This window comes from Sinocyclocheilus grahami, unplaced genomic scaffold, assembly GCF_001515645.1.
Source record: "Sinocyclocheilus grahami isolate Dianchi unplaced genomic scaffold, SAMN03320097.WGS_v1.1 scaffold362.1, whole genome shotgun sequence".
NCBI lineage: Eukaryota > Metazoa > Chordata > Actinopteri > Cypriniformes > Cyprinidae > Sinocyclocheilus > Sinocyclocheilus grahami.
Window position 1 is genome coordinate 1366833 of NW_015505541.1, and position 15870 is coordinate 1382702.

Here is a 15870-nt window from a genome sequence, read left to right on the forward strand (position 1 = left end):
ATAAAGAAGGGCACGACTCAGCAACTCTACACTACTCTGGGGAAGAAAAATTACATCAGTGCCCTTTGCAACAATGGGACAAAATATTAGAAAGAAAATAGCGGATGTACATGATTTACTGTTTTATTTTAAGTTTTATTAAATCTAAAGCATTTTTGAACATTTACAAATAGTGATACATTGGAAAGGCGTTAAGTTACTTTGCAGTAAATAAGGTCAACTAGAGTCAGGTTGCAAACACTATTACTTAAAAGCCATACATTTTTCATCATCACATCAATACTTTAGTACAAACTAATTGTTAATTGCAGACACATAATCTGAAATATTCCACTCACACTAGACACAAAAACCTGTAAACTTTTTGTCAGAGGAACATCCCCAGTGTGCAAGAGATTGTGTGTAACTTGACAATACTGAATCACTAATAAGCATTAACTATGATATCAACATAAATTTAACCCTAAAGTGTTCTTACAAAGCACTGCAACTTTCAACAATGACCTAAGCACCATAAACCTGTGACAAAAATTCATACAAATAAAAACACACAAGCTGCTATTAAATGGATCTCCCTGTTGGTTACTTCATCTTCAGAGCCGTGTTTTTCCTTCGTGGGGGCTCTCTCTGAACCTGTCTGGCTCTGGCACCGAACCCCAGGGACTGAAGAGATTCGGTGAGGAAGCGTTGAGTGGGAGATACGCACAGCATTATCAGAAGCTTGGCATCCCCTCCTGTGGACAGGAAAAGACGTCAAAAGGATGGTCAGGTGAGGCTTGGAAGGGAAGAATGTAGGTAGGCCTCGTCTATGGCACTTTTAAAGTGGCATGTTAAAACCTGACTTGTTGAACAGGTTTTAACTGTGGTTCAAATAAAAGCAAAGGAAGCTCACATAATGCACTATATACAAGGAAAAAATATTACAAAATCTTTATTCAGAGGCCAATAAATGCAAAAAGTATGCATTTCAAGTTCATAATTTATTTAACAGGGACAAAGGATGTCCACGACTGCCCCAGAATTAAGTCAAGTCAAATTTACTTATATAGTGCTTTTGACAACAATATACATTTACAAGTCATCTACAGAAAATTAGAGCTAAATTTAATATGTGGTCCCTGGGCAGGCAAAAGAAACATATGGCATTATTAAAACATTTGTAGAGAAATAATAATAATATACATAAATCATTATATTGAATATTTACCTGATAGTATTTTTATCATTGTCAAAATAAGTTGTCCTATTATAAATTACATGTACAAAAAACAAGCATATAAAAAATTCAGGCTTGTCTTTAGCCATATTTTCTGGATGGACGGATGAAGACAGAATTTTTGAGACAGAATAGGGAACAAGTGTAAAATAGTGGTGTTTCACATCTGCTCTCACCTATGGCGTCCTGTAGTAGATGTGTTAGTTTGCTGTTGCGGTAGGGTACGTGAGGTCGTCTTTCGGCTAGAGCTCCCAGAACATCAGACAAAGCCGAGAGACTGCGGTTTATACAGGAGCTTTCCCACAGAGCGGCACCGGTCACACCTGACACCCCTAAACACATCCCAAAACATCAGCGCTGAAACACTATTCACATCTTCATTTACTTGAATAAAATCTGACCTGAGATTTAACACTCCATAAACCTTATCACTGAATATGGTTATTGTGTTTTATTTGACTGTACAATGGCTTAACTAGTAAGTTCTCATGATTTCTTTGACAGACGGAGCACAACATTGCATCCTCTTACCTACACACTCGCTCCCAGCCAGGTCTACCAACTGCAGCTTGGTTTTGATGGGTGGCTGTGTGATGCTGGGTCGGGGGGAGGGGCATGGCGAGTGGCAGGGTGAGGAGGCGGGGCTAGATGAGCGTGAGGAAGCGGCCCTGCGGCAGCGTGGGCTCCACCACTCCTTCTGAGACACCCGCTGGACATCCTGTCTAGCATTCTGCAGACGACGAGCTGCAACACACATAAATTACACCTTTATTAAAAAGGTGATTAGCTCTTTTAGGGCGGGACTACAGAGGCCATATTGATCAATATGATTTGTCCCATTCCATTCCATTCATTTTATAGAATTATACGTCTTCCGCCCATATGTCTGTGATGCTACACACCTGAATCCAATGGCAACCTTTAAAAGGTCTTTCAGTGCTATCTTGAGAAACCTTTGGAATGAGCATTGGGCTCTCTTTTTAAAGTAGCAAGAAAGTGCTTAAGTGTGTGTCTGAGATTTAACACTCCATAAACCTTATCACTGAATATGGTTATTGTGTTTTATTTGACTGTACAATGGCTTAACTAGTAAGTTCTCATGATTTCTTTGACAGACGGAGCACAACATTGCATCCTCTTACCTACACACTCGCTCCCAGCCAGGTCTACCAACTGCAGCTTGGTTTTGATGGGTGGCTGTGTGATGCTGGGTCGGGGGGAGGGGCATGGCGAGTGGCAGGGTGAGGAGGCGGGGCTAGATGAGCGTGAGGAAGCGGCCCTGCGGCAGCGTGGGCTCCACCACTCCTTCTGAGACACCCGCTGGACATCCTGTCTAGCATTCTGCAGACGACGAGCTGCAACACACATAAATTACACCTTTATTAAAAAGGTGATTAGCTCTTTTAGGGCGGGACTACAGAGGCCATATTGATCAATATGATTTGTCCCATTCCATTCCATTCATTTTATAGAATTATACGTCTTCCGCCCATATGTCTGTGATGCTACACACCTGAATCCAATGGCAACCTTTAAAAGGTCTTTCAGTGCTATCTTGAGAAACCTTTGGAATGAGCATTGGGCTCTCTTTTTAAAGTAGCAAGAAAGTGCTTAAGTGTGTGTGTGTGTGTGTGTGTGTGTGTGCGTGTATGTGAAGATAACTAATCCAGTGGGTGTGTGAGAAAATGGAGGTGTTTGAATGATTGTTTGTGTGTGCGTCTTCAGATAATACGCTCGGTCTCACTTAACAGCCATAACTGCTGCAGATAGCGGCGTATGGCTTGAGGGAACATTACAGCTTCAAAACCTATGAGTTGGGGACTGGCACTCTTGAAGAAACACTGTATATCATACCTAGAGCCAGTGCATCTGGGCTTTTGGAGGTGACTGTGAGGGTGACGATGAAATGAGATCTGGAGGAGTCCATGTGCACCAGGGTGGGACTGTGAGATCTTAGTTTTAACACACAACTGATCAGCTGCATTACCTCTGCAGAGCTCCGCACCAACCTGACACACACACACACACACACGTCAAGTCAAACACATGCAAACCCGTGACAGTCATGCAGCAAGTACAATGAAAAAGGTCAAACAAAAAATCAATGCTGATTGTAAACTTACAGTAAATGCAACCCACACATGCATTAATGCACCCAAAAATATCTAAACAGTACCAAAACTGTTTAATATATCGCACAAAAGAGAGCAAAATGTCCCAAACATCAAATATTATTTATCAAAATGACCACAAACTGCATAGATCAATTAATAATGTAAAATTATTAACATGACATAAGCTGAATAGAAAAAATGCTTTGACATAAACAAAAATATATATGGAAAGCATACTCTCTTCCCTTTTGAAAGTTGTTAATTTGGTAAATCTGTGTAAAAGTGGTTATTTTCTACATATACCTATACATTTACAGAATGTATAATTATTGTATTATAAACAAACATGAATTAACAATGAACAAGTGTTATTTTAGTATAATTGAGATACTATTTTTTATTAATATTCAGAACTAGTTTTTTTATAATTTTGTTTTAATTTTTTATGTCTGTATAGTTTTTATAAATTTTTATATATTTTATTTTAATTTTTATATATTATCTTTTAGTTACTTTAGTACTTAATGTTAAACTAAATGAAAAAAATATATGTTTTTTGTTTCAGTTGTATTTAACTATAATAACCCTGCAGTAAACAATTGTATATGTATAGCTTAGATTAATAAGGCTTTAAAAATAGTTGTTATTTTATGATTCCTAATGCATTAACTAATGTTAACTAACTGAAACCTTGAAAGTTCAGTGTTTCCCACAGACATACACTCTATTTGTGGCGGCATACATATGCAAATTCATTCTCTGCCATCAGGAAGCGCTTAGAGCGGGAGAAATAGAGGTTTCCCCGGTAATGGCTGTACACAAAGCAGCGCTCCGCTCACAAATGCTGATTTATCAGACATTAAACGCAAGATGAAATGAAAATGACATCCAAAATTTTCTGAAGACAGTCAGTTTCCTTCAGAAATACAGTGATATAAAAACACCCACACCGGGTTTCAATTTTGAAACGTGCAGTGCTCATGTTTATTTAACGAAGCCAAAGCCTTTTGGGAAATCTATTTGTAGCGGTCAGTTTTGATATTGTGGCGGGCCGCCACAAATAACTCAATGTATGGGAAACACTGAAGCTGATAACTTTTGTTATCCTATGCATGATTATATAGTTAGTGGCACTTTATTATTTGAACTGACCATTGTATTTTGTAAAACTGTTAAAATACAATAAGTTGAAAGGTGTGATATGTTGTATCTTCATGCTGACTGCTGTGACTCACTCATATGTTAGGCAGGGCACCTCACTGCTGCCTGTGCTGGTGGTGATGACCTCTCTCTTTACCCCAACTGTCGCCCCATCTTCATCTCTGGCCAGCAGGTCCAGAACTTCATTATTATAGACCTCCACCACTGACATCTCCACCGTATGACTGTCCGCTGGCTTCTCAGAGATCAGCCTGCAACATTTATCAGTACAGACAGACTTAATGTTGTGATATTGTAGATAAGTGAAACGTGTAGTGATTTTAACTGTGAGCCGAGGCTTACTTGAATAGCTCATTGGCTGCTTTTGGAATGATGCCCTGTTGAGAGTCCTGCACTGCAGCTGTGGGATCCTCAGACCGGGAGCCAATCATTGTGTGTGTCTTTCCACTGCCCGTTTGGCCATATGCCATGATACATACATTATACCTGAAATGAAGAAGAGATCTTTTTGTATATAAATATTATATACTTACTCATTTCATCACAGTATCTTCCCTAAAAGTAATAGTGAATATTTAAACTTGGTTGTATTAAATAGAGCACTTACCCATCAAGTAGAGATGTTAGAAGTGGTTTCACCTCCTCAAACACAGTCTCTTGGCTGTCTTCTGGACCATGTACTCTGCAAATCCCAAAAATCACAAACACATGCTACATTATCCACCACCAAAGCTCCCATCTTAAATGTTTACAATTTATGCAGTGTCTAAATACCTCTCAAACTCAAATATTTTGTTCATTACAGGACTTGAGGTTTTGGCGCCATTCACAAAAACAGAGTCCTGCAAAACAAGGGTGGTCAGAGAGTGTAGGCTGTAATACTAGGCCATTACAATTTTATAGATCTCATAAACACTACAAACAATCAGTTCACTCACATCATTGATCGCCTGCACTACTGCTTCACATGATGAAGATCTTAAAAAGGAAAATGAGATTTAGTACACCTACAAGACATACCGCATTTCCAAAGCAAGTGGTTTCTGTATGAAATATTTTCATTTAAATTCAATCACAATTTATTATTAATTTACTAAATTAGATTGAATTTAAATTTTGTAAATTCAACATTTTTATTAATTTAATATGCATTAATCTACCACTATTCATTAAATATGTATTTAGATTACATTACCCATTGGTTGTGGGTGATCCTGGGATGTGATCAAAGTGAAGAATTGGACGCACCCTGCAGTGAACTCTGATATTCCCCCTCAGCTCCTACAGAGAGAAATGTGTTTTATTTTTAGTTTAACTGAATCATCCTGAATGCTTACACAGTCATTTTTAAGGAAACTGGTCTAAAATACTTGAAATATTCATAACTGAAATATTCAGGGTTCAAAAACTTTAGCCACCACAGCAGGTGATGACATTATGTCATATCCAATGTACTCCCTAATAAATGGCAAAATGTTAAATCTATAGATACATTAAGAACAGTAAATCAAATCAGAGAACCACATACAACCAGGGTGTTGTGGAGCAGCCTCCTCCTCGCCCGCTCCTCTCTGCACCTCTCCTTCTCTTCCTGTAAAGAGCGTTCAAGTGCGGTCACCTGAACCCGGAGGTCTGCAGAAAACAAAACGGGGGAAAAAAATCTTCACAACTCTCTATTTGTGTACATTGACATATGAATGCGCAAAGCAATGCAGGATCAATTGTGTTAACATATAGAAACCACTAATCCATGTGACACTGCAGTCAGAAAGTTTAATGATTTGACTATAGAAGTGATTGAGCAATGTTGTCGGAAGCCAAAGGAAAAAACTGAATGAGAAAATACTTGACAGAACCAAAACAAGCCACATTTTACAATATGAAACATTGTGTAAATCACTTATTTTTTTTCTACAGTAACACTGTCCAATAGCTACAGTACACCAAATAAACAAGTGTTTTCTGCTCTTTATCTTTTAGGATCCTAAAGCATGATGTGAATGTGAGGGAGAAATGGCAAAATACAGGTCAAATGTCCCAATGTCCCTTCACGTCAATGCGATTATGTCTGCAGTCGTCCACAAGTAGGCATGAAAGGGACAAACTGGTGCAAACGTACAGACCAATTACAAACTGAACAACTCACAAGTTTGGACGTCAAAATGTACACACTTTTTGACACAAAATGAACACTAAATTATCTTTATGCAACTAAATTGAAGGTTACCTACATCTCTGTGACCACTGGATGACTAATGGTCAGGAAAAAAGGTGACTATATTTAATAACAGCCCAACATTTAGTAGTAACAAACAAGATACTCATAAATAAAAACAATAATAAATCTTTGTTTGCACTTATTATTTTTTGAATGTTTACAATCACAAACTAAACTGTGACTAATAAATTCTAGGTTTATATACTTTTTTTAATTGTTGATAGTTGATAGTGCCACGTGAAGTAAATGTGTGTCAACATCTAAATGCAAAGAAATTAATATTAAATTAATTCCACCAAACATCACTGGAAACAATAATGGTAGTGATCAATACAATATCAAAAGCCAAACTTATATAGTGACAGTGGAAAAACGCAAACAAACATCACCATGTACTGTAATCTTTGAATGTATGCTTAAAAGCTTTTTGTCAGGAAGATTTTTTCATTTGCACTTTGAGACACAGTGACACAAGGGATAAGATCCACAGGCCCTGCGGGAGGCTTGTCACCATGGTGTGCAGGTGACGCACAGGACACATAACCTCACTGTCCCTGCTGACAGAAGCTTTTCCTGGAGGAGAGGCTGGGGGTGGGGAAGTGTGGATAATCTCTGAACACTGCACCACATACCTACTGTCACAACACGGCTGCTTTCGTGATAGAGAAGGAGACAGATGAAGGAAGAGACAGATGGGGAAGAATGAAGGGAATGAGAGCAGAAGATTAAATAGAAGAGGAGATGGAGGTTCAGAGTTGAGGTTCGGAGTTGAAGTGTATGTGCACGTAATTAATGAATGAGATTCATTAAGTGTATTTGGAGACACAAATATTCATAGACAATACAGATGAACTGATGTACTAGTATTTGAGTTCACACTCACTCTGAAGGTCATCACTTTGGAAATCCTGAATAGCATTTCTGGCAGTGCCCACACATTCAAACAGCTGCTTGCTTTGTTCCTCCAGCTCTTTAGCAAACCCCACGTAGATGGTAAAAACATCCCTCAAGTCCTGTTTCAGCATCTGAGAGCAACACGGAGCACATGATGATGAAATGAGCAGCATTGAAATGCAATGTTTTTTTGCCATCAAAGCAGTGTTTTTGCCATCACCTGAACCTCAGACAGAAGTTTGAAGAGAGCTGCGTGTGTGGACTTCTGCACCTTCCTCTGCTGCTGATGTTTCTGTCTCTGGACATGGATTTCCTCCTTCCTCTCATGGCGGAGTTTAACTAGACACTTGAAAAGGTTAAGGAAAGGTCAATGGGGAACAAATACAAACTGATCAGAGCATTTACATAGTTTTTTCACCTTACAAAAAACATTGTGGAGATGGTAATTCTATGGTATTTTGATACACACTACCGTTAAAAAGTCTGGAGTCTAAGATTTTTAAAAATAATTTTTAAAGGCTGTATTTATTTTATCAAAAATATTGTGAAACATCATTACAAATTAAAAGGACTTTTTCTATTTTAATATATATTTAAAAATCTATTTTATTCTTGTGATGGGAAAGCTGAATTTTCAGCAGCCATTACTTCAGTCTCCAGTGTCACATAATCCTTAAAAAGTATTTTAATATGCTGATTTGGTGCTTAAGAAACATTTTTTATTTAATTTTGAAAACAGTTTTAATATTTCTCAGGGAGTCTTTGTTGAACATAAAGCTCAGAAGAGCAGCATTTATTAGAAACAGAAATATTTTGTAACAAACATGTTGACTGATTTTTGATTGATTTAATGCATCTAACTGAATACAATTATTAATTTCTTTAAAAAAATAAATAATTTATCATAATACAAAATGATTATCATATTTATACACCATGGTATTTGGATTGCACTCATATCTACTTCAAATATTATCATAATATTTTCATAATATTTTGTACGTGGATCTCCAACCAAAGGTATATTTCTGGTCTGTACTTCATACAGATATTAAGCACGTGAGTAAATTAGGTGAGACTGGCGAGCACCTGTCGCCTGTCTGCAAGCCACTCATCTTGCAGTGAAACCATCTGGCAGGTCAAAGGGTCGAACCCCATTAGAGGAGTTTGATGCATTTCACACAGAATTTGCATCTTCCATACCTCAGCGAGTCTCAAATGAAGGAGAGCGTTCTCTGTTTCCAACTCCAAAATACGCTCCTCTTTACTCTGAAAGGAGAAAGAAAGAGAGGGCCTTATTGTTACATTTAAGTATATAACTATACAAAAAAATTGAATAGTACAACGTATTTTTAAAATAAAATACAAGTAAAATAAATGACAAAATTCAACTGATCATCAGTCATTCTCTATCCTCTAGCCTAGCATACCTGACACAACTGTGGCTTAAAATCATAGGGAGTTGCCTACCTACACAACACATCTGGGCATCATAGGTCGTTCAAATGAGCCTACAAAACACAAAAGGCTGCCTATCCTAGGTCAGCAGCTCACTATAGATTTTGAGACACAGCCATCCCTTAAGAAAATACAAACAATTATGGCGGATATACCATGGAACACTAATAGTATGGGATGATAATACTATAGTATTTTGATATAGGCCAGGGCTGCCCAAACTCGATCCTGGAGGGCCGGTGTCCTGCAGAGTTTAGCTCCAACCCTAATCAAACACACCTGAAGCAGCTAATCAAGCTCTTATAGGCATACTAGAAACTTCCAGGCAGGTGTGTTGAGGCAAGCTGGAGCTAAACTCTGCAGGACACCGGCCCTCCAGGACCGAGTTTGGGCACCCCTGATATAGACCTATAGACCATGGTACTGAATAATTACCTTATTCATATACCAAGGTATTTACATAGTATTCAAATGCACGCCAAAGAGTATCATAATATCACCAAAGTACTCTACTGCATAATAATAACATTACTTTTTGTGGGTGGCTTTACACAAAAACAAAACGAATATGGAGGTCATAGGCCTAGAGGTGTAGGAACTTATTATATTAATTATATTATATTAGGCTATATTATATTATAAGGATAGGCTATAGCAATTTCTAAAATTATTATCGGCTCAAACAAATAATATAGCAATAAATCATAACGACAGTAGTCTGTAAATCAAATGCAACCAAAGCGACTCAAACAGATTACGTTATTTACCAGCCCACCTGTTCTTTAACATTCAGACAATATAAGAGGAAACTCACCCGTAGTTTGTGCTCTAGAAGATGGACTTGATGTGCAAAAATCTGGTCTCGATTAATAAAGAGCGGCATTGGGAATGAGAGTCAGAACAAGACGTTAAATTTAGAATGTATTGTTCAGTAGAGACAGTACACGATGAGCTCGTGCGTGGTTTCTCAGAGGTGTAATCCGATTACCTGCCTGCGCACACTAGCCTATTTGGCGTCGTCCTGTTCGGTGCTTTCTGATCTATATTTAACATTTCATATAGTGTGTCATTGCTTTGAGTACAATGTATGATACTGTCTGTACATTTATTAACAATGTGGGCGTCATATGTGCATTTTGACTGGTTTAGACCCTTTAGACTTCATGACAACAATCAGACCTGTACTACTAGACTGACAGTTGAGACCATAGTTGAGACTCAACAGGCCGATGAAGAGATTGTCAACAGCGCCATTGAGATTGGGCGCCCTCTACTGGTTACTTTGTTAATTGTCCGCGACGCTGTCATCTCTCACAGTAAGGTGACATGAGGTAATATGAGGCTGATAAGGTTGAAACCACATCATAGTTGTTTAAGATTCAGTTTACAATTAATGTAAACTGATTTAAACAGCTGCTAACTGCAACATTTCATGAGGCTAATATATATTTTACTGAACATCTAAAAAAAATATAGTAGCATGAATGACAAAAAGCTGAGATTTGCTAAATAACCATGTTATTTTATATTAGAAATAAATGCAAAAAGCATGATAGTAATGATAGTAAAGATTTGGAAAATGTGCATAAACATTTTTAGGTTAAAAAAGTGGTCCAATTCATCTGCATTCACTGTAGGACACAGGGCTCTCCATTAAATTCTTTATTAAGCAGTAAGATTAAGAGTACAACACAGGCTAAATATGTAAACAGCTTTGCCCCTGAGGTATAAATTAACATTGGGAGAGAGTATTAAAAGCAGACTATTGGAAGTACAGGCTAGAGGCTAATTTTGCCTTTTTGGCACATTTAAAATTTTCTAAGGCAGTTTTCGATTGCACAGTGTAGACAGGTCTTATCTATGTACTAGATCCATTTTACAATCTGCTGCAAACAGATCGACTCCTTTCAACTGATGGATTAAAACACACAACACAACATGATTTTCATAAATCTATCAGGTTATCGTTGATATGCTTATGGACAGACCCAGTTTTAATACCAATAGAAGCTCTACTATAAGAGTAAATCAGCAACCATAGACGATTAACACAGAAAAGGAATGTCTTAAATGCTGGTATACAATAAGTCCTCTTTATGTACCATAAATCACAAAAGACTGAAGGGAATACATTAGTGTTAAGTGAAAATGCCTCAGATACACTAGATCAGGGCTGTCCAAACTCGGTCCTGGAGGGCCGGTGTCCTGCAGAGTTTAGCTCCAACCCTAATTAAACACACCTGAACCAGCTAATCAAGCTCTTACTAGGCATAGAAACTTCCAGTCAGGTGTGTTGAGGCAAGTTGGAGCTAAACTCTGCAGGACACCGGCCCTCCAGGACCGAGTTTGGACAGCCCTGCATTAGATCATTTTACCAGAATTGACAATTTGTGAATTTTACTACAGGTTTCCCTTCCTTTACAATATATATAAGTACTGACTTGAGTATGTACTTGCTTTAGTCTCATCATAGACTGTTTAGATTTTAAACATCTGTTTTGAATATGACAAACTGGATTCAAGGCCTGATTAGAAGCACACGATTACAGTGTGGAAGTAATCTGTCTATATCAGCAGTACTCAGCGCTTATTCTCTCTCTACACACATGGCAATACCCATTCCACCTCCTATACACAATGAAGCGATCCCTTTCCGTCCCCCTGTCCTCTGAAGCGCATGAAGCAGGGTCACCAACACTCTACAGCCAGACATACCGAGGGGATGTCCGAGAGAGATCGCCCCTCCACACACATTCACCTGAAGGAAGAGAGACAAATGAAGTGGTAAATTAACTATAAACTAAAATCATGGGGAAAATGAGACAGATGAGTATTTGTCTTTCCATAAATATTATTATTATATTTTTTTAACTTAGGCAAAGAGGTCATTTTATTCATTTTCATGTAGCAGTCTGGTCACTGATAGGGTAAGTGAACAAAGGTCAAGCGAGATGAACCTTCAATATTTGCAATAATGGAGACTCATCATGATATTACAATCTTGTCACTGTGCTACAGAAATCATTGGGAAACTGTGTCAAAATAATATTGTGTAAAGCTGTATGAAGCATGAAGAAAAGTATTTATAAAGTGGAAGAAATAACACACCTTATCAGGGTTTAAACCAAGCTCCTTTACCACTGCAATGGACTGAGCAGCAAATGCTTCATTTATCTCAAACAGATCAACCTCATCAAGCTTCCATCTGGCTTTATCAACCTGGTTAGAAAGCATATTATAATATGAACCCAATTGTAAATCTGGGGTTTTATTGGATTATATTGGTCCCCTGGCTGCTATTTCAGGATAAGCACTGAATACAAGAATCCATTCTTCATTCATGTGGATGAATTAGGCCCTGTGATGACTCAACAGATACTCACAGCTTTTCTAATGGCTGGAATTGGCCCTGTACCCATGACTGAAGGGTCAAGGCCTGCCTGAGCCCAGGACGTGATGCGTGCCATTGGTTTTAAGCCCCGCCTCTGGGCCTCTGATTGGCTCATGAGAACAGTAGCTGCAGCTCCATCATTTATGCCTGTTAAACAAAAACCAATGGAAAAAAAACATTACTGTCTCTACGCAATGAAAATGTCATAATTGAGTGTCAAAGATGTCACCATTTACCTGATGCATTGCCAGCTGTCACTGTACCAGAGCCATCCTTTACAAAACAAGGCTTCAGTTTGGACATAGCATCAATATTACTGCCATGCCGCGGAAACTCATCAGCTTTGACCTCGACTGGACCTGATATGGTAATAAAGGGTTTATTTGAATTTATATTCAGTGTCATCAGAGATAGATACAAACATTCCAAAATAAATAGATAAATCAATTTGTTATTTTCAAAATTCATTTACTTGAGAAGTTGAGATATTAAGACTTGATTTCAGAAAGTACACCTTCATTTTATTTTATTTGTTTTACTTAGGTAACTTTATTGTTGTAAGGTTTATGGAGGTTTAATCAAGAAAGAAAAACATTATAAAGATGATTTTACTAGACAACGAGACAAAAATACTGATTAAGAAAATAATTTTTGCAGTAAACAAAACTCGACTGAATAAGGCACACTACTGTTCAAAAGTTTCAGGTGTGTAAGATGTTTTCTGAATGTAATAATCTTTTTCAGCAAGGATGCAGGATGATCAAAAGTGACAGTAAAGACTTTTATATTATTAAAATAATAAATAAAATATTATAAATGAATGCTGTTCCTTAGAAATTTCAATTTAAAGAATTATTTGTTTTGGTTTTCACAAAAATATTAAGCAGCATGACGGTTTTCAATATTGATACTATGAAATGTTCCTTAAGCATCAAGTCAGCTTTTGGTGAGTCATTTTCAAATATTAGAATAATTTCTGAACAATCATGTGACACTAAAATGACAATATTACTGGTTTTACTGCATTTTTTTATCAAATGAATGCAGCTTTGTGGCCATACGAGACTTATTTCAAAAATGTAAAATATATATACACATACATACACACATATATATATATATATACATATACATATATCAACCCCCAAACTTTTGAATGGTAGTGTTTAAATATTTATTGAGATGCTGAAAAATAAAATAATATATAAATATTGAAAAATAAAATCATATTTCTGAATACAATGAGCCTCTTACCTTTCCTAGAAGGAACAGTAACTGGCACAATCTCCTGGTCAAAATCTCCAGCCTTCTGAGCTGCTTCAGTTCTGTTCTGTGACGTCACGGCAAACTGGTCCTGAGCCTTACGGGACACCCCCCACTGCTTGGCCACATTCTCAGCTAACACAGACACATGACCACAGCTAGATCAGTTGCCCAATTAAAGCACACAATAAAGGTAGGCCGTCTGTTTTAAGAAATTACCTGTGACTCCCATGTGGTAATTATAAAAGGCATCTGTGAGTCCATCAGTCAGTATGGAGTCCTGCAAGGTAGAATCTCCCATCTTCACCCCTGACCTCATCTGCACTATATGAGGAGCCTGACAGACAAAGTGCTGCATCATCACTTTTTACTTAAAGATAACAGAAGTGCTCCTGACAGCTGTCTTACCCGACTCATGCTCTCCATGCCTCCTGCTACTACTAAAGTGGATTCTTTAGTCATGATGGACTGAGCACCAAGACACACAGCCTTCAGGCCAGATCCACAGATCATCTGACAGCTCCATGCTGGCACTGAGTATGGGATACCAGCAGCAACACTTGCCTGCCGGGCAGGATTCTGCCCATGACCTTAAGTACATGTAGGAGAAGACTATCAATCCACAAGTGAACTTGAGCTTTGTGCATTACTCTCACTGATGAGTTCTGTATTTATATGGTGGTGAGTAGGCGAAGTATTCTACATGAGGTGCTATACCTGCAGTGAGGACATGACCCATGATGACCTCTGAGACTTCTTCTGGCTTCACATTGGCCCTCTTAAGCACATCTTTAATGACTAATGTCCCCAAATCATTGAGAGGTACACTACTAAGGGCTCCATTGAATGATCCTGTCAATAAAAAAAGCAAAAAATATTGATACTTTTGTTTCATCTAAATAATATAATTTATGGAAGAAAGCAAAAGGCAAATAAAGTCATAGTGCCCATATACTGACTTTAGCTTTTTACCAGGTCAAAATCATAAAGAGCGGAAAAAGGAATTTTAACGCTATTTCTAATTTACTAACGCTGTTATTTCATTTAAATACTGGTATTATTTCCATGAATAAAAGTTATAGGATAAGCATTATAGCATCATTTACTTAATGGTCAGAATTTTTTTTTTTTTTTTTAAGTATACATGTATATATGAATTTATATATGAATGATAAAGGATTCAGCAAAGGTTTATCTGGATGACCAATCAATAAAATTTCTCCTGGCCATGGCGCTACAATAAATTAACCAATCAGAGCACGAGAACACTGGTGAGAACCCGAGCAACCAATCAGAGCAGCTTTACGTTTCTTCTGCACCATAGTGAGACACTACATTACTGCCTTATAGCTCGAGAATTAGCTAATTAAAATAAACAAGACACATACTTTGACGATATACAACCAAAGCAAACCGACTATATTTCATCAGCATCATCGCGCAGATTATTATTTGGTTAGCGTAATAACTCAGGAGTAAGTGCCACAGGAGATAAAACTTTCTAGTATAATCTGTCAACAAGCTGCCACGGGATGCACTGCCGTTTGCAGCTAACGTTACAAAGAGGTGCTCAGCATCGTGTGGAAAATATCATCGCGATATGATACATGACATTTTGAGAGTTTACCTATAGGAGTCCTTGCGGCAGAAACGATAACAATCGCATCCGTGTTCATCTTTGCTGTAATGCTGGCAGGTTCCTTGTTATGTGTCCGGTAAGGCCACTATATATATATGCAGGTTGTTTCGAGGAGCCTCCTACTTCATGCGGTCTCATTCATTAGATAAGACAAGACTAGGAATTGAAAGCATCATAACCGTGATCTGCCAGTCTAATGCATTGGTTTTATTTTGGTGTTGCGCCATCTAACGGTGTGGACGGCTAACAAAAGGCAGCAAAACGTTGCTTATGCATACTAGACACCACTAAAAATCTGTTTAATTAAAAAGCCAATTTACATCAAAAATATTTCAAACATCACTTAGTCTCACTAAATACACACATTTAAAGGCATTTTACTGATTAGGCATTAAATTGATGACATGTTGATAAACAGATGGAATGGTTTTGATAGAATTTATTCAAAGCAGAAAATCAAAGCAAGGTTTGAGTCATATTAAAATGCTTTATTGATATTTGGTCAGTACATGAAAA

The 15870-nt window shown here is 37.7% G+C and overlaps 2 protein-coding genes across 3 annotated transcripts; both read right to left on the reverse strand.

The window, feature by feature from the left end:
* Positions 1–154: 154 nt before the first annotated feature.
* Positions 155–10255, reverse strand: kif25 (kinesin family member 25). Of its 2 annotated transcripts, XM_016230096.1 has the most exons (16): positions 9876–10255; positions 8807–8872; positions 7824–7949; positions 7593–7734; positions 6020–6123; positions 5687–5772; positions 5430–5469; positions 5266–5333; positions 5099–5173; positions 4834–4977; positions 4566–4742; positions 3071–3225; positions 2448–2571; positions 1748–1860; positions 1393–1548; positions 155–734 (listed from the first exon to the last, which is right to left on the reverse strand). In XM_016230096.1, the coding sequence occupies exons 1-16, from the start codon at positions 9942–9944 to the stop codon at positions 583–585; spliced, it is 1797 nt and encodes a 598-aa protein (XP_016085582.1). In that variant the 5' UTR covers positions 9945–10255; the 3' UTR covers positions 155–582. The 2 variants fall into 2 exon arrangements, with proteins under 2 accessions (XP_016085582.1, XP_016085581.1); XM_016230095.1 differs by lacking the exon at positions 1748–1860 and having other exon boundaries at positions 2359–2571.
* A 1103-nt stretch (positions 10256–11358) lies between these two features.
* On the reverse strand, positions 11359–15568 carry LOC107549121 (acetyl-CoA acetyltransferase, cytosolic-like). The gene is made up of 9 exons (XM_016230097.1): positions 15343–15568; positions 14433–14567; positions 14124–14305; positions 13935–14052; positions 13707–13850; positions 12689–12811; positions 12445–12599; positions 12170–12280; positions 11359–11819 (listed from the first exon to the last, which is right to left on the reverse strand). The coding sequence occupies exons 1-9, from the start codon at positions 15389–15391 to the stop codon at positions 11649–11651; spliced, it is 1188 nt and encodes a 395-aa protein (XP_016085583.1). The 5' UTR covers positions 15392–15568; the 3' UTR covers positions 11359–11648.
* Between the last annotated feature and the right edge of the window lie 302 nt (positions 15569–15870).

What these genes read in the sequence shown, in the direction of transcription:
- kif25 (XM_016230096.1), bottom strand. Translation starts at nt 9,944, where the DNA reads ATGCCGCTCTTTATTAATCGAGACCAGATTTTTGCACATCAAGTCCAT. An exon ending in GCAGCCAATGAGCTATTCAA is followed by an intron (nt 4,743 to 4,833) that starts GTAAGCCTCGGC and finishes TAAATGTTGCAG; the next exon opens with GCTGATCTCTGAGAAGCCAG. An exon ending in CCCAGATGCACTGGCTCTAG is followed by an intron (nt 2,572 to 3,070) that starts GTATGATATACA and finishes TGTGTGTTGCAG; the next exon opens with CTCGTCGTCTGCAGAATGCT.
- LOC107549121 (XM_016230097.1), bottom strand. Translation starts at nt 15,391, where the DNA reads ATGAACACGGATGCGATTGTTATCGTTTCTGCCGCAAGGACTCCTATA. An exon ending in GACAGCTGGCAATGCATCAG is followed by an intron (nt 12,600 to 12,688) that starts GTAAATGGTGAC and finishes TTTGTTTAACAG; the next exon opens with GCATAAATGATGGAGCTGCA. An exon ending in TTCCAGCCATTAGAAAAGCT is followed by an intron (nt 12,281 to 12,444) that starts GTGAGTATCTGT and finishes CTTTCTAACCAG; the next exon opens with GTTGATAAAGCCAGATGGAA.